This window comes from Balaenoptera physalus, assembly GCF_965194825.1.
Source record: "Balaenoptera physalus genome assembly, chromosome: 12".
In the NCBI taxonomy this organism is placed as follows: Eukaryota; Metazoa; Chordata; class Mammalia; order Artiodactyla; family Balaenopteridae; genus Balaenoptera; species Balaenoptera physalus.
Genome location: NC_138897.1, coordinates 75,590,964 through 75,618,619, shown reverse-complemented (window position 1 = coordinate 75,618,619; position 27,656 = coordinate 75,590,964). Strand labels below are relative to the sequence as shown.

Genomic DNA, 27,656 nt, shown 5'->3' with positions numbered 1-27,656 from the left:
CTATTCAAGTCTTTTGCCCATGTTTTAATCAGGTTTTTTTTTAAATTGAGTTGTATGAGCTGTTTATATATTTTGGATATTAACTTATTATTGGTCATGTCATGTGCAAATATTTTCTCCTATTCAATAGGTTGTCTTTTTGTTTTGTCTTTGGTTTCCTTTGCTGAGCAAAAGCTTTTAAGTTTAATTAAGTCCCATTTGCTTATTTTTGCTTTTGTTTCCTTTGCCTTAGGAAACAGATCCAAAAAAATGGTGCTACAATTTATGTCAAAGAGTGTTCTGCCTATGTTTGCTTTTAGGAGTTTTATGGTTTCAGGTCTTACCCTTAGGTCTTTAATCCATTTTGAGTTTATTTATCTGTATGGTATGAGAAAATGTTCTAATTTCATTCTTTTACATGTAGCTGTACAGTTTTCCCAGCACCACTTATTGAAGAGACTGTTTTTTTCTCATTGTATATTCTTGCCTCCTTTGTCATAGATTAATTGACCATAAGTGTGTGAGTTTATTTCTGGGCTCTGTTCTGTTCCATTGATCTATGTGTTTGTTTTTGTGCTAGTACCATACTGTTTTGATGACTGTAGCTTTGTAATATAGTCTGAGGTCCGGGCCTGTGATACCTCCAGCTCTGTTCTTTCTCAAGATTGCTTTGGCTATTCAGGGTCTTTGTGTTTCCATACAAATTTTAGAATAATTTGTTCTAGTTCTGTGAAAAATGCCATTGGTATTTTGATAGGGATTGCACTGAATCTTTAGATTGCCTTGGGTACTGTGGTCATTTTAATGATATTAATTCTTCCAGACCATGAACATGTTATATCTTTCCATCTGTTTGTGTCATCTTCAGTTTCTTTCATCAGAGTCTTATAATTTTCCAAGTACAGGCGTTTTACTTCCTTAGTTAGATTTATTCCTAGGTATTTTATTCCTAGATATTCTTTTTAATGCAATGGCAAATGGGATTCTTTTTTTAAATTTTTAAAAAAATTTTATTTATTTTTGGCTGTGTTGGGTCTTCGTTGCTGCACGCAGACTTTCTCTAGTTGCGGCGAGCAGGGGCTACTCTTTGTTGCTGTGCAAAGGCTTTGCACTGCTATGGCTTCTCTTATTGCGGAGCATGGGCTCTAGGTGCATGGGCTTCAGTAGTTGCAGCACGTGGGCTCAGTAGTTGCGACATGTGGGCTCTAGGGTGCACGGGCTTCAGTAGTTGTGGTGCACGGGCTCAGTAGTTTTGACTCGTGGGCTCTAGAGTGCAGGCTCAGTAGCTGTGGTGCATGGGCTTAGTTGCCCTGCGGCATGCGGGATCTTCCTGGACCAGGGATTGAACCCGTGTCCCCTGCATTGGCAGGCAGATTCTTAACCCCTGCACCACCAGAGAAGTCCTGGGATTCTTTTCTTAATTTCCTTTTCTGATCATTCATTGTTAGTGTATAGCAGTGCAACATATTTCTGTATATTAATTTTGTATCCTGCAACTTTACCAAATTCATTGATGAGCTCTAGTAGTTTTTTGCTGGTGTCTTTAGGATTTTCTATGTATAGTATCATGTCATCTGCAAACAGTGACAGTTGTACTTCTTACTTACCAATTTAGATTCATTTTATTTCTTTTTCTTGTCTAATCATGTGGCTGGGACTTCCAATACTATGTTGAATAAAAGTGGCAAGAGTGGGCATTCTCGTCTTGCTCCTGATCTTAGAGGAAATGCTTTCAGCTTTTCACCATTGAGTATGATGTTAGCTGTGGGCTTATATATGGCCTTTATCATGTTGAGGTATGTTCCCTCTATACCCACTTTGTGGAGAGTGTTTATCATAAATGGATGTTGAATTTTGTCCAAAGCTTTTTCTGTATCTATTGGGATGATCATATGATTTTTATTCTTCAACTTGTTAATGTGGTGTATCACATTGATTGATTTGTGGGTATTGAACCATCCTTGCATCCCTGGGCTAAATCCCACTTGATCATGGGATATGATCCTATCAGTGTGTTGTTGAATTTAGTTTACTGATATTTTGTTGAGGATTTTTTGCATTTATGTTCATGAGTGATATTGCCTGAAATTTTCTTTTTGTGTGATATCTTTGTCTGGTTTTGGTATCAGAAGGATGCTGGCCTTGTAGAGTGAGTTTGGAAGCATTCCCTCCTCTGCAGTTTTTTTGAATAGTTTGAGAAGACTTGGTATTAATGCTTCTCTAAATATTTGGTAGAATTCACCTGTGAAGCCATCTAGTCCTGGACTTCTGTTTGTTGGGATTTTTTAAAATTACCTATTCAATTTAATTACTGGTAATTGGTCTGTTCATGTTTTCTATTTCTTCCTGGTTGAGTCTTGGGAGATTGTACATTTCTAGAAATTTGTTCATTTCTTCTGGGTTGTCCATTTTATTGACATATAGTTGTTTGTAGTAATCTTATCCTTTGTATTTCTGTGGTGTTGGTTGTAACTTCTCCTTTTTCATTACTGAGTTTATTGATTTCAGCCCTCTTTCTTTTTTTCCTGAGTCTAGCTAAAGGTTTATCCATTTTATTTATCTTATCAAAGAACCAGTTCTTAGTTTCATTGATCGTTTCTATTGTTTTTTTAAGTCTCTATTTCATTTATTTCTGCTCTGATCTTTATGATTTCTTTCCTTCTACTAACATTGGGTTTTGTTTATTGTTCTTTTTCTAGTTCCATTATGTGTAAGGTTCAGTTGCTTATTTGAGTTTTTTCTTGTTTCCTGAAGTAGGCTTGTATAACTATAAACTTCCTTCTCAGAACTACTTTTGCTGCATCCCATAGATTTTGGACTGTTGTATTTTCATTTTCATTTGTCTCCAGGTATTTTTTAATTTTTTCTTTGATTTCTTCAGTGGTTGTTTAGTAGCATATTGTTTAGCCTCCACATGTTTGTGTTTTTTGCAGTTTTTTCTTGTAGTTGATTTGTGGTTGGAAAAAGCACTGTGGTTGGAAAAAGGTGCTTGATATGATTTAAGTTTTCTTAAATTTACTAAGACTTGTGGCCTAGCGTGTGATCTATCCTGGAGAATGTTTCATGTGCACTTGAAAAGAATGTGTATTCTGCTGCTTTTGGATGGATGTTTCATATATATTCCATTTGGTCTATATCTCTAAGGCAGTGTTTTCATATTGATTTTCTGTCTGGATGATCTGTCCATTGATGTAAGTTGGGTGTTAAAGTCCCCTACTATTATTGTGTTACTGTCAATCTCTCTCTTTATGTTGGTTAATAATTTGCTTTATGTATTTAGGTGCTCCTGTGTTGGGTGCATATATATTTACAATCGTTATATTTTCTTCTTGGATTGATTCTTTCTTTGTCTCTTATTACAGTCTTTGAAAGGCTATTTTGGCTGCTATAAGTATTGCTACCCTGGCTTTCTTTTGATTTCCATTTGCTTGGAGTACCTTTTTCCATCCCCTCACTTTCAGTCTATGTCTGTCTTTAGATCTGAAGTGAATCTTTTGTAGGCAGCATATATATATGGGTCTTGTTTGTGTATCCATTCAGCTACCCTATGTCTTTTTATTGGAGCATTTAGTCCATTTACATTTAAAGTAATTATTGATAGGTATGTACTTAGTGCCATTGTTAATTGTTTTGGAGTTGTTTTTGTAGTTCTTTTTTTTGTTTCCTTTCTTCTTTTGTTCTCTTCCCTTGTGATTTGATGACTATCTTTTATATTTGATGTTGGGATTCCTTTTTTTTTTCTGTGCATATATCTATTACAGATTTTTGGTTTGTGGCTACCATGAGATTTAAATATAGCAACTTATATGTATATGTGATCATTTTAAGTTGCTGATCTCTTAATTTCAAATGCATTTCAATGACCCTGAATTTACACTCCCCTCTCCTACAATTTACTGGTTTTGACATCATATTTTATACCTTTTTGTTTTGTGTATCCATTAAATACTTATTGTGGCTATAGATGATTTTACTACTTTTGTCTTTTAACCTTCCTGTTAGCTTTGTACATGGTTGATTTACTACCTTTACTGTATATTTCCCTTTACCAATGAGGTTTTTCCTTCTGTAATTTTCATGTTTCTAGTTATGGCCTTTTCTTTTTTGCTTAGATAAGTCCCTTTAACATTGCTTGTAAAGCAGGTTTGGTGGTGAACTCTTTTAGCTTTTGCTTGTCTGTAAAACTTTTGCCCTCTCTATCAAATCTGAATGAAAACCTTGCTGAATAGAGTATTCTTGGTTGTAGGTTTTTCTCTTTCATCACTTTAAATATATCATGCCACGCTGAAATTTCTGCTGAAAATTCAGCTGATAGACTTATCCCTTGTACATAACTTGTTGTTTTTCCCTTGCTGCTTTTGATAGTCTCTTTATCTTTTATTTTCGCCATTTTGATTACAGTGTGTCTTGTTGTGGTCCTCTTTGGGTTGATCCTGTTTGGGACTCTCTGTACTTCCTGGACCTGGATGTCTTTCCTTTCCCAGGTTATGGAAGTTTTCAGCTCTTATGTCTTCAAATATGTTCTCTGCCCCTTTCTGTCTTTCTTCTCCTTCTGGGATCCCTATAATGCAAATGTTAGTATGCTTGATGTTGTCCCAGAGGTCTCTTAAACTGTCCTCATTTCTTTTTGTTCTTTTCTCTGTTCAGCTTCAGTGATTTCCACTGATCCATTCTTCTGTATCTTCTAATCTACTGTTGATTCCTTTTAGTGTATTTTTAATTTCAATTATTGTATTCTTCAGCTCTATTTTGTTCTTCTTTGTATCTTCTAACTCTTTGTTCATCCTCTTACTGTGTTCATCCATTCTTCTTCTGAATTCTTTATGATCATTACCTTGAACTCTTTATGAGGTAGATTGCCTATCTCCATTTCACTTAGTTCTTCTGGGTTTTATCATGTTCCTTTGTTTGGAACATGTTCCTCTGTTGCCTCATTTTTCCTAATTTGCTGTTTTTATTTCTATGTCTCTGGTAAGTTGGTTATGTTTCCCAAGTTTGGAAAAGTGGCCTTTTGTAGGAGACGTCTTATATGTCCCAGCAGTGCACTCCCCTCTGGCCACCAGACCTATGTGCTCTAGGGGTGCCCCCATGGGGGCTGCATAGGTCCTTCTGTTATGGTGGGCTGACTGCTGTGGGCAGTCTGGTAGGTGTGGCTTGTCCCTGGTCCAGCTGGGTTGCTAGGCCCTGCCCAGTGAGGAGGCTGCTGGTCACTGGTTGGCAGGACTGGGTCATGAGGCAGCTGGCTGCAGAGCCCTGGGGGGTCCTGGGGCTAGTGCTGGCCCACTGGTGGACAGAGCCATGTTCTGGGATGGTTAGTTGTGGGGCCAGGGTTCCTGGATCTAGTGTTGGCCTACTGGTAGGTGGAGTCAGTTCCTGCATGGCTGGCTGTGGGTTTGAGGTGTCCCAAAGCTGGTTCTGGTGCAGTGGTGAGTGGGGCTGGATCCTGGGGTAGCTAGCTGATGAGACCAAACTATCTTGGAGTTGGTGTTGGCCTGCTGGTGGGTGGGGATGGATTCCAGGGCTGATGGCTGAGGGACCCTAGGTGTCCCAGAGCTGGGGTTGACCTGCCAGTGGGCAGGGCAGCGTGCAGGGGGTCCCAGAGCATGGGGTGTCCTGGGGCTGGTGCTGGCCTGCTGCTGTGTTGGCTGGGTCCTGACAAGGCAGGCTGTGGAGGTATGGTGGTCCTGGGGCTGGTGTCTACCTGCTGGTGGGCGAGGTCAGGGCCCAGGGTATCCAAGTGCTGGTGCCTGCCCATCAGTGTGTGAAGCTGGGTCCTGGGCCTAGTGCCTGCCCACTGGCAGGCAGAGCCAGGTCCTATGGTCTCTGGCTGCAGAGCCCAGGGGTCCCAGAGCTGGTGTTGAACTGGTGGGTGTGGCCAAGGCCCAGCAGTTACTGGGGCTAGTGCTGGCTCACTGGTAGGCAGAGCCAGTTCCCAGGATCTCTGGATGCAGGGCTCTGGGGATCCTGGAGCTGGTGTTGGTCTGCTGGTAGACATGGGCCATTTCCTGACACAGCTGGCTTCAGGATCTGGGGTGTCCCAAGCCTTGTATTGGCCCACTGGTGGGTGGGACCAGATCCCAGGGTGGCTGGCTAAGGGGCCCAAGGTGTCTCAGAGCTGGTGTTGGCCTGCTAGTGGACAGGGCTGGGGCCCACGGGGTCCCAGGGCTGGTGCTGGCCTGCTGGAAGGTGGGCTGGGTCCTGCCATGGCAGGCTGCAGGGCTGTGGTGGTCCTGAGGCTGGTGTCCACCCACTCGTGGTATGGCAGGGGCCCAGGGGGGTCCTGGGGCTGGTGCCTGCCCACTGATGTGTGAGGCTGCTCCCAGGCTAGTGCCAATCCTCTGGTGGTCAGGGCTGAGGATACTGGGGCTGGTGCCTACCTGCTGGTGGGCAGAGCTAGGTACCAGGGTCTCTGGCTTCAGGATCCTGGGGGCCCTGGAGTTGGTATGTTGGCCTGCTGGTGGGTGGGGCCAGGGCCCAGAGGGTCCTGGGGGTGGTGTCTGCCCACTAGTGGGTGGAACTGGGTCCTGGGGTCTCTGACTGCAGGACTCTGGGGGTCCCATGGTTAGTGCCTGTGCACTAGTGTCGGGGGCTGGGTCCTGGGCCCTCTGGTGGACAGGGCCTTATCCTGGGGCAGTTTTGGGCTCAGGAGGTCTTAAGGCAGCCTGCCTGCTGGTGAGTGGAACTGTGTCCCTGCCTGGCTAGTTGCTTGGCCTGAGGGTGCTGGTGCCAACAGGCTGGTGGGACAGGACTGGGTTCCAGTGCTAATAGGCTAGAGGAAGGATTCCAAAATGGCACTTGCCAGCACCAGTGTCCACATGGAAGAATGAGCTCCCAGAAGTGGCTACCACCAGTGTCTGTGTCCCCAGGGTGAGCTCCATTTGCCTCCTGCCTGTCCAGGAGACTCTCCAAGATCAGCAGGTGGGTCTGACCCAGGCTCCTCTTAAATCACTGCCTCTGCCCTGGGTCCTGGAGCATGTGAGATTTTGTGTGCGCTCTTTAAGAGTGGAGTCTGTTTCCCACAGTCCTCTGGGTCTCCCAAAAGTAAGCCTTGCAGGTCTTCAAAGCCAAATGTTATGGGGACTCATCTTCCTGGTGCAGGACCCCAGGACTGGGGAGTCCAGTGTAGGGCTCAGACTCATTGCTCCTTGCTGAGAACCTCTGCAATTGTAATTATCCTCCAGTTTGTGGGTCCCCCACTCAGAGGTGTGGGGCTTGACTGTACCGCTCCACCCCTCCTACCGGTCTCGCTGTGTTTCCTTCTTTATATCTTTTTTTTTTTTTTTAATTAATAGCTACTTTATTTATTTTATTTATTTACTTATTTATGGCTGTGTTGGGTCTTCGTTTCTGTGCGAGGGCTTTCTCTAGTTGTGGCAAGCGGGGGCCACTCCTCATCGCGGTGCGCGGGCCTTTCACTATCGCGGCCCCTCCCGTTGCAGGGCACAGGCTCCAGACGCGCAGGCTCAGTAGTTGTGGCTCACGGGCCCTGTTGCTCCGTGGCATGTGGGATCTTCCCAGACCAGGGCTCGAACCCATGTCCCCTGCATTGGCAGGCAGATTCTTAACCACCGCGCCACCAGGGAAGCCCCCTTCTTTATATCTTTAATTGAAGATCTTTTCTGCTAGATTCTGGTCTTCCTCAACAATCGTTGCTCTGTAAATAGTTGTAATTTTGGTGTGCCCATGAGAGGAGGTAAGCTCAGGGTCTTCCTACTCTACCATCTTGGCCTGAACTCCCACCATCCTCTTTTTTAAATATACTTTTTATTTATATATACATAAAATTCACCACTTTAAAGCATACAAATCGGTGGTTTTTAGTATATTCATAAAGTTGTGCAACCATCACCACTAATTCCAGAACATTTTCATCACCCCAAAAAGAAACCACATGCTTATTAGCAGTCACTCCCTATTTCTCCCTCCCCTATCCCCTGTCAACCATTAATCTACTGCCTCCATGGATGACTGTTCTGGATATTTCACATAAATGGAATCATACAATATATAGCCTTTTGTGTCTGGCATCTTTCATTTAGTAAAACAAAAGTATGATATTCATCCATGTGGTACCATTTATCAGTACCTCATTCCTTTTTATGGCCAAATAACATTCCACTGTGTGGCTATACCACATTTTGTTTATCCATTCATCAGTCGATGGACATTTGGGTCACCACCTTTTTGCTATTAATCCTGATATGAACACCTGTGTATACAAGTTTTTGTGTGGATATATGTTTTCATTTCTCTTGGGCATATACCTAAGAGTGGAATTACTGGATCATATGGTAACTGTATGTTTAACTTTTTGAGAGCCTGCCAAACTGTTTCCATACCAGCTGCACCATTTTATATTCCCAGCAACAGTGTGTGAGGGTTCTGATTTCTCCACATCCTTGCCTTGTCCTTTCCATCTCCCCAACCCTTTTTTGTTTGTTTCAAGCTATCCTAGTGGATGTGAAATGATATCTCATTGTGGTTTTGATTTGCATTTCCCTATTGACTAATGACGGTGAGCATCTTTTCATGTGCTATTTGGCCATTTGTATTTCTTTGGGGAAATGTCTATTCTAATCCTATGTCCATTTAAAAATTGGTTTTTTAAAATTGTGGTTGTAAGCCTTTACATATTCTGGATACAAGTCCTTTAAAAGATATATGATTTTCAAATATTTTCTCCCATTCTGTGGGTTGTCTTCACTTTCTTGATGGTGTCCTTCAAATCACAAAAGGTTTTAATTTTGATGAAATCTAATTTATTTTTTCTATTGTTGCTTGTGCTTTTGCCCTCCTATCTAAGAAATCATTGCCAATCCAAGGTCACAACGATTTATGCCTGTGGGTTTTTACTAAGAATTTTATACTTACATTTAGATTTTCAGTCCATTTTGAGTTAATTTTCATATATTATGTGAGGTAGGGATCCAATTTCATTCTTTTGCATATGACTATTCACTTATCCAAGCACAAATTTGTTGAAAAGACTATTCTTTCTCCCATTGAATTGTCTTGTTACCTTTGTTAAAAATCAATTGACCATCAATTGTGAGGGTTTATTTACATACTCATATTTCTATTCTATTTATATATATGTCTGTCCTTTTGTCACTACCACACTGTCTTGATTACTGTAACCTATTAAGTTTTGAGATCAGAGAAGTGTGAATCTTCCAATTTTGTTCCTTTTTCAAGATTGTTTGGCTATTCTGGGTCCCTTGCATTAATTTTAGGATCAGCTTGTCAATTCCTGCAAAAAAGGCAACTGGGGTTTTGATAGGGATTGTACTGAATCTGTAGATTGGGGAGTATTGCCATTTTAATAACATTAAAAATTTTGATTCATGAACACGGATATCATTCCATTTATTTAGATCTTTAATTTCTTTCAATGACATGAGTAGTTTTTGTTGTACAAGTCTTGCACTTCTTTGGTTAAATTTATTCCTAAGTTTTAAATTCTTTTTCATGCTTCTATTAGTTTGCTTGGGCCGCCATAACAGAAAAACCATGGACTAGTTGACTTAAACAACATAAATTAATTTTTTCACAGTTCTGGAGACTGAAATCCCAAGGTCAAGGTGCCAGCAGGGGTGCTTACTGGTGAGACATCTTTCTGGCTTGCAGATAGCAACCTTCTCCCTGTGTCTTCACATGCATTTTCCTCTGTGCATATGTGGAGAGATTGAGATCTCTGGTGTCTCTTCTTCTTCTTATAAGTACACTAGTCCTGTCAGATTAGAGCCTCATTCTTATGACCTCGTTTAACCTTAATTATTTCCTTAAAGGCCCTATTTCCAAATAAAGTCACATTGGGCATTAGGGCTTCAATATATAGCTTTTGGGGGACACAGTTCAATCCATAACAATGCTAACGTAAATGGAGATGTTTTCTTAATTTCATTTTCAGATTGTTCATTTCTAGTGTATAGAAAGATAGTTTTTATGTATTGATCTTGTATCCTTTAGCGTTGCTGAACTAGCTTATTAATTCTCATAATTTTTGTGTGTGTGTGTGTGTGTGTGGATTTTCTACATGTCATTGCAAAGAGAGCTGGTTTTACTTCTTCCCTTCTAATCTGGGTATCTTTTATTTCTTTTTCTTGCCTGATTGCCTGGCTAGAATCTCCAGTACTATGTTGACTAGAACTGGGAGGAGTGGATATCTTTGTCTTGTTCCTGATCTTAGGGGAAAGCATCCACTCTTTCACCATCAGTTATGATGTTCACTGGGGTTGTTTCATAGATGCCCTTTATCAGGTTGATGGAATTTCCTTCTATTCCTAATTAGTTGAATGTTTTTAGCATGAAAGGGTGTTTGATTTTATACACATACTGTATTCATGCTTTTTATACATATATTAAGACAATCATGTGGTTTTGTCCTTTATTCTTTTAATATGTATTAAATTGATTTTCATATATTGAACCAAACTTGCAATCTCAGGATAAATTCCATTTGGTCATGGTGCATAATCCTTTGTATCTATTGCTGGATTCAGTTTGCTAGTATGTTTTAAGGATTTTTGCATCTAAATTCATGAGGAATATTGATCTGTAGTTTTCTTGTGATATTTTTATTTTTTTATTTTTTAAATATCTATTTATTTATGCATGCTGCTCAGGGTCTTAGTTGCAGCACACGGACTCTTAGTTGTGGCATGCATGCGGGATCTAGTTCCCCAACCAGGGATCGAACCCGGGACCCCTGCTTTGGGAGTGTGGAGTCTTACCCACTGGACCACCAGGGAAGTCCCCCTTGTGGTATTTTTAAATTTGGTTTTGGTATCAGGGTGATACTGGCCTCATAGAACGAGTTGGGCAATATTCTCTTTCCTTTTATTATTTTTTTTAAGAAAAGTTTGTAAGGGACTTCCCTGGTGGTCCAGTGGCTAAGACTCCATGCTACCAATACAGAGGGCATGGGTTTGATCCCTGGTCAGGGAACTAGATCCCACATGCTGCAACTAAGAGTTCGCGTGCTGCAACTAAAGATCCTGCATGCTGCAACGAAGATCCACATGCTGCAGCTAAGCCCTTGCACAGCCAAAAATAAATAAATAAATGTTTAAAAAAAAAAAGTTTGTGAATTCTTGTTTATGTGTTTGGTAGAATTCAACAGTGAAGCTATCTGGTTCTGGGCTTTTCTTTGTGGGAAGTTTTGATTACTGATTCAATCCTTTTGCTTGTTATAGACCTATTCGGACTTTCTTTTTCTTCTTGAGTCCATTTCAGTAGTTTGTCTTTATAGAAATATTTCCATTTCATCTAGGTTATCTAATTTGTTGGCATACATTTGTTCATAAAATTCCCTTATAATCCTTTTTATTGATGTAAGAGTAATTATAACATCCCTCTTTCATTCCAGATTTTAATAATTTGAGTCTTTTCTCTTTTTTTCTTGGCCTTTCCAGCTAATGGTTTGTCAAGTTTGTTGATCTTTTCAAAGAATCTACTTTTTATTTCATTGATTTTTCTATTGTTTTTCTGTTCTCTACTTCATTTATTTCTGCTTGAATCTGTATTGTTTCCTTCCTTCTGCTTCCTATAGGTTTAGTTTGCACATCTTTTTTTTTTTTTTTTTTAGTTTCTTAAGGTGTGCAGTTAGGTAATTAATTTGAGGTCTTTCTTTTTTAATATAGCATTTATAGCTATAAATTTCCCTCTAAGCTTTAGCTGCATCGTAACTTTTGATACATTGTGTTCTTGTTTTCATTTATCTCAAAGTATTTCCTAATTTTCCTTGTGATTTCTTCTTTGACCTATTGGTTATTTTGGAGTGTGTTGTGTGATTTCCATGTATATGTGAATTTCCCACATTGCTTTCTGTTATTTATTACTTTTAAAAAAAATTTTATTGAAGTATAGTTGATTTACAATGTTAATTTCTGCTGTACAGCAAAGTAACTCAGTTATACATATACTTTTTCATATTCTTTTCTATTATGCTTTATTACAGGATATTGAATATAGTTCCCTGTGCTATACAGTAGGACCTTGTTGTTTATCCATCGTATATATGATAGTTTGCATCTGCTAATCCCAAACTCCCAATACTTCTCTCCCTCATCCCCCGCTCAAAAACCACAAGTAGTCTGTTCTGTATGTCTGTGAGTCTGTTTCTGTTTCATAGATATGTTCATTTGTGTTGTATTTTAGATTCCACATATAAGTGATATCATATGGTATTTGTCTTTGTCTGATTTACTTCACTTAGTATGATAATCTCTAGGTCCATCCATGTTGCTGCAAATGGCTTTATTTCATTCTTTTTTTATGGCTGAGTAGTATTCCATTATACATATATACCACATCTTCTTTATCCATTCATCTGTCGATGGACATTTAGGTTGTTTCTATGTCTTGGCTATTGTAAATAGTGCTGCTATGAACATAGGGGTACATGTATCTTTTCGAATTATAGTTTTGTCTGGGTATATGCCCAAGAGTGGAATTGCTAGATCATATGGCAACTCTATTTTTAGTTTTTTAAGGAACCTCCATACTGTTCTCCATAGTGGCTGCACCAGTTTACATTCCCACCAACAGGGTAAGAGAGTTCCCTTTTCTCTACACCCTCTCCAGCATTTCTTTTTTGTAGACTTTTTAATGATGGCCGTGACCAGTGTGAGGTGGTACCTCATTGTAGTTTTGATGTGCATTTCTCTAATAATTAGTGATGATGAGCATTTTTTCCTGTGCCTGTTGGCCATCTGTATGTCTTCTTTGGAGAAATGTCTATTTAGGTCTTCTGCCCAGTTTTTTGATTGGGTTGTTTTTTTGTTATTGAATTGTATGAGCTGTTTGTGTATTTTGGAAATTAAGCCCTTAACGGTCACATCATTTGCAAATATTTTCTCCCAATTTGTAGGCTGTCTTTTCATTTTGTTTATGGTTTCCTTTGCTGTGCAAAAGCTTATAAATTTGATTAGGTCCCATTTGTTTATAGTTTTGCTTTTATTCTATTGCCTTGGGAGACTGACCTAAGAAAACATTTATATGATTTATGTCAGAGAGTATTTTGCCTTTGTTCTCTTCTAGAAGTTTTATGGTGTCTTGTCTTATATTTAAGTCTTTAAGACATTTTGAGTTTATTTTTGTGTATGGTGTGAGGGTGTGTTCTAACTTCATTGATTTACATGTGGCTGTCCAGCTAGCCCATCACCACTTGCTGAAGAGATTGTCTTTTCTCCATTGTATATTCTTGCCTCGTTTGTCGAAGATCAATTGACCATAGGCGTGTGCATTTATTTCTGGGCTCTCTATTCTGTTCCATTGATCCGTGTGTCTGTTTTTGTGCCAATACCATGCAGTTTTGATTACTGTAGCTTTGTAGTATTGTCTGAAGTCTGGGAGGGTTATGCCTTCGCTTTGTTCTGTTTCCTCAGGACTGCTTTGGCAATTCTGGGTCTTTTAGGGTTCCATATAAATTTTAGGATTTTCACATTCTGTGAAGAATGTCATGGGTAATTTGATAGGGATCATGTTAAATCTGTAGATTGTTTTTGGTAGTATGGCCATTTTAACAATATTAATTCTTCCAGTCCAAGAGCATGGGATATCTTTCCATTTATTTGAATCATCTTCAGTTTCCATTATCAGTGTTTTATAGTTCTTGGCATATAAGTGTTTCACCTCCTTGATCAGGTTTATTCCTAAGTTTTTTGCTTTTTGGGGTTTTTTTGATGCTATTTTAAATGTGATTTTTCTTTTTAATTTCTCTTTCAGATATTGCATTGTTAGTGTAAAGAAATGCAACAGGTTTCTGTATGTTAATCTTGTATTCTGCTACCTTGCTGAATTTTTTTTTAATCAGTTCTAGTAGTTTTTGTGTGGAGTCTGTATGGTTTCCTAAATATAGTATCATGTCATCTGCATATAAGGACAATTTTACCTCTTCTCTTCCAATTTGGATACCTTTTCTTTTTCTTGTCTGGTTGCTGTGGCTAGGACTTCCAATACTATGTTGAAAAGAAGTGGTGAGAGTGGGCATCCTTGTCTTGTTCCAGATTTTAGTGGGAAGGCTTTCTTTCAGCTTTTTACCATTGAATTTTATGTTGGCTGTGGTTTTGTCATAAATAGCTTTTATCATGTTGAGATATGTTCCCTCTCTACCCACTTTGGTAAGAGTTTTTATCATAATGGATGTTAAATTTTATCAAATGCTTTTCCTGTATCTGTTGAGATCACCATGTGGTTTTTGTCTTCTCTTTTGTTGATGTGGTGTATCACATTGATTTGTGTATATTTTACCATCCTTGTGACCCTGGGATGAATCCAACTTGATTGTGGTGTATGATCCTTTTTCATGTGTTGTTAGATTTCGTTTACTAATATTTTGTTGAGAATTTTTGCATCTATATTTATCAAATATAGATATAGATATCGGTATGTAGCTATAGATCAATATATTCATAGATAATAGGTTAATATAGTCATCAATACAGATACAGATTTGCTGATTGGCCTGTAATTTTCTTTTTTGGTATTTGTCTGGTTTTGGTATCAGGGTGATAGTCGCTTCATAGAATGACTTTGGGAGTATTCCCTCCTCTTCAGTCTTTTGGAAGAGTTTGAGAAGGATCAGTATAAGTCTTATTTGTATGTTTGGAAGAATTCCCCAGTGAAGCCATCTGGTCCTGGACTTTTGTTTGTAGGGAGTTTGTTTTTTTGTTTTTGTTTTTTTAAATTACAGATTCTATTTCACTTCTAGTGATCAGTCTGTTCAAATTTTCTGTTTCTTCTTGATTCAGTTTTGGTGGGCTGTATGTGTCTAGAAACTTGTCCATGTCTTCTAGGTTGTCCAATTTGTTGGCATATAATTGTTCATAGTATTCTCTTATGGTTTTTTTTTATGTCTATGGTATTCTTTATTATTTCTCCTCTTTCATTTCTTATTTTATTTGGGTCCTCTCTTTTCTTCTTGGTGAGCCTGCCCAGAGGTTTGTCAATTTTGTTTACCCTTTCGAAGAACCAGATCTTGGTTTTATTGATTTTTCTGTTGCTTTTTAATCTTTTTTATTTATTTCCTCTCTGATCTTTATTATTTCCTTTCTTCTGCTGACTTTAGGTTTTGTTTGTTCTTCTTTTTCTAATTCTTTTAGGTGGTAGGTTAGGTTGTTTATTTGAGATTTTTCTTGGTTTTTTTGAGGAAGGCCTGTATCACTATGAACTTACCTCTAAGAACTGCTTTTGCTGCATCCCATAGATTTTGTACAGTTGTGTTGTATATTTTTATTTTTATATGAAGCTGATACAACTGGATTCTAACTAAGTACCCTGAGACTGTCAAAAGGTTACATATTTCCTTCTGATTCTTTAGGTTTTGTTTTTCTTTGACTTCATACTCTTCTTTTAAAAAAAAAATTCAGTGTTCCTGCCCCATTTATTTTAACAAACACAAAAACATTCACATGTTTAACATTTGATGGACACAACCCTATAGTATAGACACTATTGTTGTCCCAACTTACAGATGAGGAAACAGAGATATGGAAAAATTAAATTCTTTGCCAAGTTCCCACAACTAATAGATGGCAAAAACTGAGATTTGATCCTGGGCTTCCAGCATTTGAGCCCATACTTTCAGTTAGCAGCTCTCAGAGTTTTTGGTCTCAGGACCCCTTTATATTCTGAAAAAATGACTGAGCCAAAATGTATATGGACATACAAAGGACCCAGAATATCTAAGAAATCTTGATAAAAAAATTTTTAATAAAAAAATTACTGTTTCTCAAAGTTGGAAGACTTAACCAGCGTATTTCAACATTTACTACAAAACTACTGTAATTAACACAGAGTACTTTTGGAGCAAGGATAGATAAATATACCACTGGAACAGAACAAAGAATCTGTAAATAGACCCACAGATGTATGTTTTCTTGATTTACATCAAAGGTGCCACTGTAATTACATGGGGGAATGATTTTGGAACAACTAATTGTGTGTATGGAGAAAAGTAAAGCCTGACCCTTAACTCAAACCCAAAAATTTGTTAAGTATATCATAGACCTAAAATCAAAAGCTAAAACAATCAAACTTCCAAATAAAAGCATAGGAGAATATTTTCCTGGTATTGTGGTAAATAAAGTTTTTAATCAGATCACAAAATACACTAAACCAAGTAAGAAAGATTGATAAATCTGACTTAAGTTAGAACATCTGATCATCAAAACACATCATTAAGAAAGTAAATAGGCCAGCTATAGAATGATAAAGAACTCATATACAGAATATACAAAGAACTTCTACAAATCAATAAGCAAAAGATAATTTTTTTTCCTATTCATCTTCTTTTTTCTTTAGGGTTTGAGGTAGAGGGTTTTTTTTTAAACTTTTTTTAAAATTGAAGTATAGTTAATTTACATTGTTGTATTAATTTCAGGTATACAGCAAAGTGATTCAGTTATCTGTGTGTGTGTGTGTGTGTATGTACATACATATATACATATACACACATATATCCTTTTTTAGGTTCTTTCCCATTGTAGGTTATTTTAAGATAGTGATTATACTTCCCTATGCTGTATAGTAGGTCCTTGTTGTTCATCTATTTTATATATAGTAATGTGTATCTGTTAATCCCAAACTCCTAATTTATCTCTCCCCACCCCTTGCTATCCCCTTTGGTAACCATAAGTTTGTTTTCTATGTCTGCAAGTCTATTTCTGTTTTGTAAATAAGTTCATTTGTATCATTTTTTGGATTCCACATATAAGTGATATAGTATTTGTCTTTTTAAAATGAACAAAAAATTTGAACAAGCATTTCATGAAAGAGGATATTCAAATGACCGATTAACATATTAAAAGGAACTCAGAATAATATCAAAGAAATGCAAATTAAAACCATAATAACACATTTAGCAGAATGGATAAAAATTTTTTAAACTTTCATTATCAAGTGTTGCTGAGGATGTGGAGTAACTGGAATTCTCATCCATTATGATTTGGCAGCTTCTAATATAGCCAAACATAGACCTACTGTGGAACCCAACAATTCCACATCCAGGCATATGCTCATGAAAAATTAATTCATATGGCCACCAAAGACTTGTACAAGAATGTTCATAGCAGCTTTATTCATAATAGTCAAAAACTGGACAAAATCCATATGTCTGTCAACAGAAAAAGAAAACAGTATGTGATATAATTGTACAATGGAATATTACTGGCAATAATAAAAATGAACAGACTATTAATACACAGAATGACATGTATGAATCTCAAGAACACTATGCTGAGAGAAAAAAGCCAGCCACAACAGTATACATATTATGATTCCATTCATATGAAGTTAAGAACAAGCAAAACTAATCTATGATGACAGAAATCAGAATAATGGTGACCTCTGATGGATTGGTGAGTCCTTCCATGATGATGGAAATGGCCTATAAATTGAATGTGGTGGAGGTTACATGGCGTATACATATGTAAAAATGAATTGAGCTGAATGTTTAAGATTTGTGTACTGTATGTAAATTATACATCAGTAAAACTTTAAATAAAAGGACCTCCAAAGAACCTTTGTTTATGTGAGTTGTATCTATCAAATTTTATATTAGAAATTGAAATTGTGAAACTTTAAAGTATTAACTCATTTTAAAATAAAAAATAAAAAACTTACTACACATTAACATATATAATGTCTTTATGAAAAATAACTATTTTCTAAAACAAAAAATTAGAGGAGTGGCATTGTTTTACATTTTTGAAAATTTCTTTAACATCTGACTAAAATAAGACAGCTGGAAAAAAGACAGCTGGATTCTCAAACCTGCTTCTGCATTTAATGTGTTAAAATATCATGTTATACAGCCTTTGGAAACTCTACTGTACACTTACAGGAGAAGGCAAGTGAAAAGACAAATGAAACTTATAAAAATAGTTTTGACCTCATGATTCTCTGAAAGTCTCAGAGACCCTAGAGTACCCCATACTATACTTTGGGAACTGCTGCTCTGACCCACCTTCCTTTGCTGCCTTTTTAGCATGTTGCTAGAAGAGAAATGTAATATCCAAGTTTAGAATGGGGTTCATGTTAGCTATTTATTACACAGATTCCTTAGTATCTTTCTCATTTTCCACAGTTCTACCCCTGCCTCCCCTACATTTTCCAGGTCCAATAAGTTTGGAGATGAGGACTTCTCTGCCTCTTGGCCCTGGTCCTCTCTGTAGTGGAGGCTATATTCCAACAAGCAGGTAGATGTTAACAATAGGACACATGAGCATGGCAGGGGCTGACTGATCATTATCCACCCTCTTAGCATAATTATCATCATAAGTTGCTGCTAGAATTAGTTTTTGTTTCATCTCTCAGCTCCCAGGTCACCCCTATGACTGTACAGGAAGCACCTTGGTTAGTGACTTAGTAACCTCAGCTGTCTCACACCAGTTCACATCACTGTCCTTTCCAGAGGCAGGACTGCCTTAAGGACCTTGACTTGGCACTCTTTTGCCTTATTAGTGTGTCTTTAGTTATAGTTTAGAGCTGCTGGGTACAGCCAAATGACTGTAGGTACTGGTTGACTTTCTGAGATGCATCTAATATGAGAGTAAGACATATGCTTCAGAATAATTTTTTCCAACATTTTTTAATGAAAAATTTCAAACATACAAGAGAGTTGAAAGAATTTTATGGTAAAAACAAATATACTCATCATCTAGATTTTACAATTTACATTTTACTATATTGCTTTATCATATATCTGTCTACCTATCCATCCCTCTATCCATCCATAAATGATTTTTTTATGCATTTCAAAGTAAGTTGCAGACATAAATACACTACACTCCTTAATGCTTCAGCATGCATACATTTAACTAGAATTTAATGTTTGTGTAGAGGGTTGTTTTTTTTTTTCCAGGTAAACTTCATATATGGTTACCCAAAGGAGTCGAAAACTATGTCCACATAAAAACCTGCACATGGATGTTTATAGCAGCTTTATTCATAATTGCCAAAACTTGGAAGCAACCAAGATGCCCTTCATTAGATGAATGGATAAATGAACTGTAGTACCTACAGACAATGGATTATTTTTCAGCACTAAAAAGAAATGCATTTCAAGCCATGAAATAAAAATGAAGGAACCTTAAATGCATATTACTAAGTGAAAGGACCCAATCTGAAAAGGCTGCATACTGTATGATTCCAACAGTATGACATTCTGGAAAACGCAAAGCTATGGAGATAGTAAAAAGATTAGTGGTTGCCAGAGGTTAGAGGGGAGGGAAGGATGAATAGGCAGAGCACAGAGGATTTTTAGTGCGGTGAAACTGTTCTGTATGATACTACAACCCTGGTGTGTCATTATATATTTGCCCAAACCCATAGAATATACAAAACCAAAAGTAAACCCTAGTGTAAACCATAGACTTTGGGCAATTATGATATGTCAATGTAGGTTCATCAGTTATAACAAATGAACTACTCTAGTGAGTGATGTTGATAATGGGGCAGGCTGAGCATATGTGGGTGTAGGGAATATATGGGAAATCTCTGTCAGTTCTTCTCAATTTTGCTGTGAACCTAAAACTGCTCTAGGGACTTCCCTGGTGGCGCAGTGGTTAAGAATCCGCCTGTCAATGCAGGGGATGTGGGTTCGATCCCTGGTCCAGGAAGATCCCACAGGCTGCAGAGCAGCTAAACCTGTATGCCACAACTATTGAGCCTGTGCTCTAGAGCCCACGAGCCACAACTACTGAGCCCGCGCGCCCTGGAGCCTGCGCACTGCAACTACTGAGCCAACGCGTCACAACTACTGAAGCCCACGCACCTAGAGCCTGTGCTCCACAACAAGAGAAGCCACCGCAATGAGAAGCCCGTGCACTGCAACGAAGTCACCCTCGCTCACTGCAACTAGAGAAAGCCTGCACGCAGCAACGAAGACCCAATGCAGCCAAAAATAAATAAATAAATTAATTAATTAATTAAAAACAAAAAAAAACTTCTCTAAAAAAATTGTCTTAAAAAAAAATAAGTCCTCTCAGGAAAATGAGCTCTCTAGAAGACAAGGGCTGCTTTCATTTAAAAAATTCATGTAAAGTAGACAAGTTGTAAGTACACCATTTGGTGAATTTTGACAAATATGTTCACGTGTGTATCCCATATAGAATTGTAAAATATGACTATCACTCCAGAGTTTTTCTCGTGGTCCTTCTCAGTGAATCCCTGACCCCACCACACTCCCGGAGACAGGTACCTGTTTTCAGAATAATTTTTAACTTATACCCAGTGAAATTCTTTTTTAAATTAAATCCAGAAATCTCTGGATTACTTAGGCTTACTGTTCTTGGTTATAGACTCTATAGAAGTCACAGAAAATTTCCAGCCTTTCCTTAGATGATAAGATATTTTGTGTAAATGACTTTTTATCTATGTTATTTTTTAAATTTACTTTTTATTTTATCTTAGAGTATAGCTGATTTACAATGTGTTATTTTCAGGTGTACAAAGTGATTCAGCTATGCATATGCATATATCCATTCTTTTTCAGATTCTTTTCCCATATAGGTTATTACACATTGAGTAGAGTTCCCTGTGCTATACAATAGGTCCTTGTTGATTATTTTACATATAGTAGTGTGTATATGTTAATCCCAAACTCCTAATTTATTCTTCTCCCCATCTTTCCCCTTTGGTAACCATAAGTTTGTTTTCAAAGTCTGTGAATCTGTTTCTGTTTTGTAAATAAGTTCATTTGTATCATTTTTTTAGATCCCACATATAAGTGATATCATAGGATATTTGTCTTTCTCTGACTTCACTTAGTATGGTAATCTCTAGGTCCATCCATGTTGCTGCAAATGGCATTTCACTCTTTCTTATGGCTGAGTAATATTCCATTGTATATATGTACATCTTCTTTATCCATTCCTCTGTTGATGGACATTTAGGTTGCTTCCATGTATTGGTTATTGTAAATAGTGCTGCAATGAACATTGGGGTGCATGTATCTTTTCGAATTACGTTTTTCTCCAGATATATGCCCAGGAGTGGGATTGCTAGATCATATGGCAACTCTATTTTCAATTTTTTAAGGAACTGGCATACTGTTCTCCAGAGTGGCTGTACCAGTTTACATTCCCACCAACAGTGTAAGAGAGTTCCCTTTTCTCTACACCCTCTCCAGCATTTCTTATTTGTAGACTTTTTAATCATGGCCATTCTGACCAGTGTGAGGTGGTACCTCATTGTAGTTTTGATGTGCATTTCTCTAATAATTAGCGATGTTGAGCATCTTTTCATGTGCCTCTTGGCCATCTGTATGTCTTCTTTGGAGAAATGTCTATTTAGATCTTCTGCCCATTCTTTGATTGGGTTGTTTGTTTTTTTTGATATTGAGCTGCATGAGCTGTTTGTATATTTTGGAGATTAATCCCTTGTTGGTCGCTTCATTTGCAAATATTTTCTTCCATTCTTTGGGTTGTCTTTTCGTTTTGTTTATGGTTTCCTTTGGTGTGCAAAAGCTTGTAAGTTTGATTAGGTCCTTTTTGTTTATTTCTGTTTTTATACTGAGTTATTTTAAATTATGAAACAGAAGAACTGATCTTCAAGCACAGAATAGGTGTTCAATATAAGCTTTTTATTTCCATAATTCTAAACTGCATGGATCTAAGAAAACTGTATTTAATGGGCAAAACTCACAAAAGAAAAGAAAAAGCAAGTCACTGTCACTCATCCCTATATAGCAATAGTCCAGTGAAGGCAAAGCTCTCAATGTATTGTGCAAGGTGAAAAGGAAGCTCTTAGGCTTCAGAGTTGCAGGATATTATTAAAGCCCTGTGACAATAAACCAGGCTGGCCTTAGTGCCTCTTTCCCAGACAGTCTTATTCAACGTCAGCACTCCAGGTGGGGCAGGTCAGAACCTTTCAGAGCCAGGAAAATACCTCCTGCAGTGCTTAATCATACACATCTTGAGGCTTGTGGATAAACTCCTTATCAAACGAAGGCTTGAGTCCCAAACAAGTATTGTGTGGCTCATTTATTCCTTCTTTTGTCTCACCAAAATGATTTTTTTAGTGCATGGACAATTCTGCAAAGATTTATTAAGTCCTCATATAGACCTATTCCTGTGGAGCATGTGAGGATGAAAAATATGATTCTCAATTTCAAGGGGTTTTATGTTTTAGGGGGAGAACCAGGTAGAGGAGAATTCCAATTAAGAGGTAGGGCATGATGGAGAGGAAACTTCTGAAAGAGGGAAAATTTGAACTAGGCCTTGAAAGAGTGGTAAGATTTTTTTAAAAATATGGATGAGAGGAAAGAGAAGTAATTTTTCATACTGCAGCCCGAGTGATCTTTCTGAAGCACAAATCTGATCATTACATTCCTCTACCTAAAGCCCTTCATCGATGAGAAATATTAACACTCGTGTTTTATGAGATAATAGTGCCTGGCACACAGTGGATGAGGAAACTGAGGCCCAGTAGGGGCCGTGTCCTCCCCAGAGCCAGGTACTTAATGGCAGAACCAGACTGGGACTTAGTGCCCCTAGGGAATACTCCTCTCCTTAGGCACCTCAGTAGCCATTTTAGGTTCAAGAAAATAAATCAGCATCCTAGGATACAAGTATATCTGGGCTGTGGAGGACTGTACAGCCATTCAAACCGGTGGGCACATCTGCGTGTAACCACCCAGAAGGAAACTCAAGATTACTGCTAATTCAGTAAGGGAAGTTACAGAAATTATAGGCAGCATAATCCTGTTTTCACAAAACTAATGAAGTTTGTGAGTGGCAGGAAGAGGTCTGGAATGATAACACCAAAGTGCTAGCTGAGGAGGGGGGATTTGGCAGAGGAACTTTCACTTGTTAACATATACATTTCTTTGTTGCTAGAGTTTGTTTTGGTGGTGGGTGGTCGTCTTGTTTTATTTACAAGGAGCATGCATTTTGTTTCTAATTAAAAAGACAGGCAAAACCAAACTCTCCGCTGACCCTCAGGATTGTGTCCAAACTCCTTACTGAGGCCCCTCTTGATCCACCTGCCTTCACGCCTCCTCTCCCCCTTCCAGTTCTGCCTACATCCGAGCTCCAGCTCCCAGAACTCAGGGCGCTCTGCCTTCTGGATTGTGACCTTCTTCTCTCTGCCCTTCTTTTCCCCTTCTCTCTGTGGGGCTGGCTTTTATTTATCCTTCAGGGCTGGTGCTTCCTGAAATACTTTCTCCCCTATTGTTTGGCACCATATTGCCTTCGTTTTCCTTTTTCTTTTCCTTCCTGCCCCCTTTGGCAGCTCATTTCTTCTCCCTGGCCTTTAGCTCAGTCCTTGGCCGCCTGTTCTCTCTCGGGCGGAGCTCCTTCCCATCCACTGCTTCCGTTCTATCGCTCTGCCTCGACTCTCACACGTCCAACCCCAGCCCACACTTCCCTCTGAGCACGACATTTGGAGAGCCTTCTTCAGAACTAACCCCCCGACTTCCCCGGGACACACACACCCTCAGCAGGTGACACTGTTGTCCTTCCTGTGTGCTTCTCCCCTCTCTGCAGCCCAGACACTTTTATTTATTGCACTGCTGCCCCCTTCTCACCCAGAGCACGATGGCCCTGTACCTCCTCCACAAGGCTCTTAAAAATACAGCTCTAGTGTTCCCCCTACTGAAAATCCTTCAGAGGCTTCCCGCGGCTCTGGGGACAAAGACCTCACTCTTCAGCCTCAGGCTCAGCTTATCTGACCCGAGCTCACATCCCCCTGTGCCCCCTGCACGCCAGCCCCACTGGCCTTTCAATGCTTCCCTCTAAAGGGCCTTGCTTCCAGGACCACTGCCCTGCCAACCTGGCCTTGAGTGTGCCCTCCTCACAGCCTCCCCTGCACCCTGGTTGGTGCCTAGTTACCACCTCTCTCTTTCCACAGAAATCACACTGCTCAAGGAAACCTTTCCTGATGCCCAAACTAGACCAAACCCCTGATGGGGGCGCTCAGAGCCCCACCACCTTCCTTCACAGTCCTCCTCACCGTTTGCCATGAAGGTTTGCATAATTCATGGATTCACTAGACTGAAAGCCCAGGCTAGGGACTGTGCCTGTTTTCCTCCTTTTGTGTCCCCCAGACCAAGCAAGGACAGGCACTCAATAATAGAAAGTTGAGGGAGAGGAAACAGATGAGAAGAGTTAAGGGGAGAAAGTCCATGGGGTCAAGAATAGCTGAATGTACCTGGGAGGCCAGCTGATGTCAGTCAGACCAAGGAATCTGGGTTGTATTTTGTGAATCAAAGGAGGTCAGCCAAGCTTCCAGGGCAGGACAGCTGAATTATATGATCAGCTCAACAGTGTAAATGGGATGACCTAGTACATTCCAAAAAGCCTTCAACAGTCAGTTTGGATTGATATGGGCTATGTCTCCGAGAAAAGGAATTGGGGGTGGATTTTATTTTCTGTGTGCTGTGCTTGTCCAGTCTTTGGTGGTACTACTGTAGGTGAACGACACTGGAGGACTTCTCACTCAGTGGTCTGAGTGCTTCATCCATTAGCTTGTTAGGACGGGAAAGCCTATGATGATAGCTGGCGGAGCATTTCTGCACCTTTCTTTAGCAAGGAGTCCAAACATTTTTTGAGTTCAATTTTTTTTTTAAAACAGGTGTTTACTAAAGTGAGCAAGGATCTTCTGCAGCTGTTTGGAGCCTGAGTGGCAGATGACACCAACCAACTGGGGACAAGTATGAGTTACACCCCAAAGGCTGCTGCAGCAGGATGCCCAGACAGCACGTAGACCACCTCCACACCTGCAGAGCTGAGAGGATCTCAGGTAAGGGGTCCATAGTTGCTCAGTAATGAGGCTTGTGAGAGAAATACTTTAACTGGAGGTGAGGCCTTGATGGCAGTTTTGGCTTCGGAAGCAAGGCTGGGGTCATCACTCAGCTGCCTCTCCCTCCACCTCCTGAGGGGCCCTAGGTTTTATTTATTTATGTATTTATTTTTGGCTGTGTTGGGTCTTAGTTGCAGCGTGCAGGCTTTTCTCTAGTTGTGGCACACAGGCTCTATAGTTGTGGCTCATGGGCCTCTCTAGTTGTGGCTCACGTGCTCAGTAGTTGCGGCACACGGGCTTAGTTGCCCCGCAGCATGTGGGATAATAGTTCCCCGACCAGGGATCGAACCTATGTCCCCTGCATTGGAAGGCAGATTCTTAACCACTGGACCACCAGGGAAGTCCCCCTAGGTTATATTTAAGTAGACCACCTTTCCCTACCTGTAACTGTGAGTGCCAAAGCAACCCAAACGTGCCTCCACTCTAAGCTATAAAGAAACAATTAACCACAGTTAATGGCCCATAATTTGTTACTTTTGTATTCTGTTCCCAAGGTTCCCTCCTAAGTTATTACCCATGAAGAAACATAAAACTGCACATAAAACTGTATTTCATAGAAACAAAGGAAGTGAGCTCTTTTTTGCTTTATTTCCCTCTGATTTAAAACAGTGGGTCTTCCTAGCTGGAAAAGAAGTTCATCCCCACAGATGGGAAAGGCTACCACTCAGTGTCTTGCATCATTACAATGCAGACACATGGACAGGACCAGCTACAGAATTTGCAGGGCCCAGTCCAAAATGAAAATATGGGGCCTCTTGTTAAATATAGTAGGAATTTCAAAACTGCAACAGAAGTGCATTAAACCAAGGGCAAGGTCCTTCTGAGTGTGGGGCCCCGTGTGACTGCAGAGGCTGTGCACACACCAGATGTTCTAGGTACTAGGAGGATGCGGGGGTCGGGGGGAACTCCACCCCGAGGAGCTCAGGCATAGGAACAGCTCCTCCCCTGGCAGAGAGCCTCTGCAGAGGAGGGAGCGTCAGGAGACCCGGACAAAGCATGGGGTGGCCAGAGGGCCACTGCTGAGGGAGCAGATGGTGTGGCCAAGGACAGCGTTCTCTTGGTGGTCCTCCCAGTTCTGATCTGCTTGGGGTTTGGTTATTAGAGGGCCCACGGATCAGAAAAGAATTGGGGTGCTTTAGAAAACTAGAAGGAAGGGGCAACAAATGAGTGTAGAAAACACTGGGATGGAGGAAGCATGAAGAGAGGGAGTTTCTAGAATGGAATTATCCCTGTTTTATTTTCATTTAATCAACCAATCTTTTTTTTTTTTTAACTGAAGTAGAATATCAAATTTAGATGATTTTTCCCCCTAAACCTACTCCTCTCCATTCTCCATCTTAATAAATGATCCAACTGGATGGGTCACTGTCCATCCAGTTGATCCAGGCAGAAACCTGGAGTCTGGTTCCTCCTCCTCCTTTGCCTCAGCAGTGCTCACTGAGTCCTGTTAGTTCTCTCTTCAGGGTCCCTCTTGGGCCTGCACATCTACCTCTGTATCCAATGATGCCACCACCACTTCTTGCCATGACTGACAGCAGCCTCCTCACTGCCTGGCTTTTGAATCATGCAGACTAGAGTTCAAGTCCTCATTCTGCCACATGTTAGCTGAGTGACCTTGGATAGGGCTCTTCACCTTTCTGAGCCTCAGTTTCTTCATCTGTAAAACGGGAATAATAATACAAAGGGTTGTTGTCCAGACTAAATGAAATGATGAAAGTGGCTTAGCACACAGTACATGCTCAATGAATTAGCTTCTTGTCTCTTTCCCTCTTCATTCCTCAGGCCTTAGTTTATACATTACTTCCCTAGGAACCCCTCTGCTGACTTGCTGCAAGTTCCCACAGATCCCCAGACTGCTCTGCAGCATTCATCACACTTACCTGTCTTTTGTCGACAGTCTTCTCCATGAGCACAGGATTCTGGCTTTCTCTGCCTACTGAGGTGCCTGACATGAAGTAGGAATTCATATTTTGTTATTTGACTGGTATCCCTGTATATAATCAAAGGTTCCCAGCCATGGGGTCTCTGTAATGTCCCCCCACCAACTCTAGGTAAGTGGGCAGATGACCACATTATATAAACAAACAGTGGAAACCAAGAGCATCCTACCCAATATAAGTTAAAGCTAGGGCGCTGGGGCAACTCATCATAGCAGATCCCGTTCATGAGAAGCAGACCTAGGTCAGTTAAGGCCCATTCAAGGCCAGCCTGACCAAGCCAGGAAGCCAGTGCTCCAGATCAACACAAACTTCCCTGGGAATGCAGTGAGGCTGGGGCAAGGAAGGGACAGCACTACGGGCAGGACCACCCCCCTAGAGAAGGAATGAAGGTGGCCCCCATTCACTGACCCAGGGCCACCTGAGTAGTTGGGCCAACCCCTTTCTTCTCAGGCCTTGACAGCTCCCCACTAGATATTCCCCACTGAGGCCAATCAATTGCATGAGAGGTATGCACACCAAGGGGCTGATGCCCTGAGAAGCCCAAGGTGGAGGGGCTGGGTTTTTTGTTTTTTGAACTTTGTGAAATAACATATACATAGAAAAGTACATTAAAAATCTGTAGTTTATACTCCAATAAAGATGTTAAAAAAATTTTTAAATAAATCTGTAGAGGCTGATGAGTTATCAGATGAGCATTCATGAAACCCACCACTCTGATCAGTACCTAAATCATCTCCAGCACTCTGGAAGCCCACTTACCCTCCCCAACCTGCTCGCTCCAACCCCTAGAGATGTCCAGGGCCCTGGCTTTCGTAGTTACCATACCTTGGCACCTGAAATAATACTTTTGCCTGGTTTTGAACTTTTAAAGAATGGAATCATACAGCACATAATTTTGTTCTTTTTTCTATTCAGTATTATGTGAGATTCATC

General features: G+C 39.9%; 1 protein-coding gene across 8 annotated transcripts in view; it reads left to right on the top strand.

Moving 5' to 3' along the window:
- LOC309639724 (uncharacterized protein) overlaps window positions 1–27,656 on the top strand; it is a 177,775-nt gene that overhangs the window by 114,426 nt on the left and 35,693 nt on the right. For all 8 annotated transcript variants that reach the window (XR_014251812.1, XR_014251813.1, XR_014251814.1 and 5 more), the window contains one exon: window positions 24,556–24,723. Coding sequence is in view for 1 of the 8 variants with exons in the window: in XM_082417319.1 (XP_082273445.1) it covers window positions 24,669–24,723 (55 nt within the window). In the remaining 7 variants the exon portion in view is untranslated. The remainder of the gene's footprint in view (window positions 1–24,555; window positions 24,724–27,656) is intronic.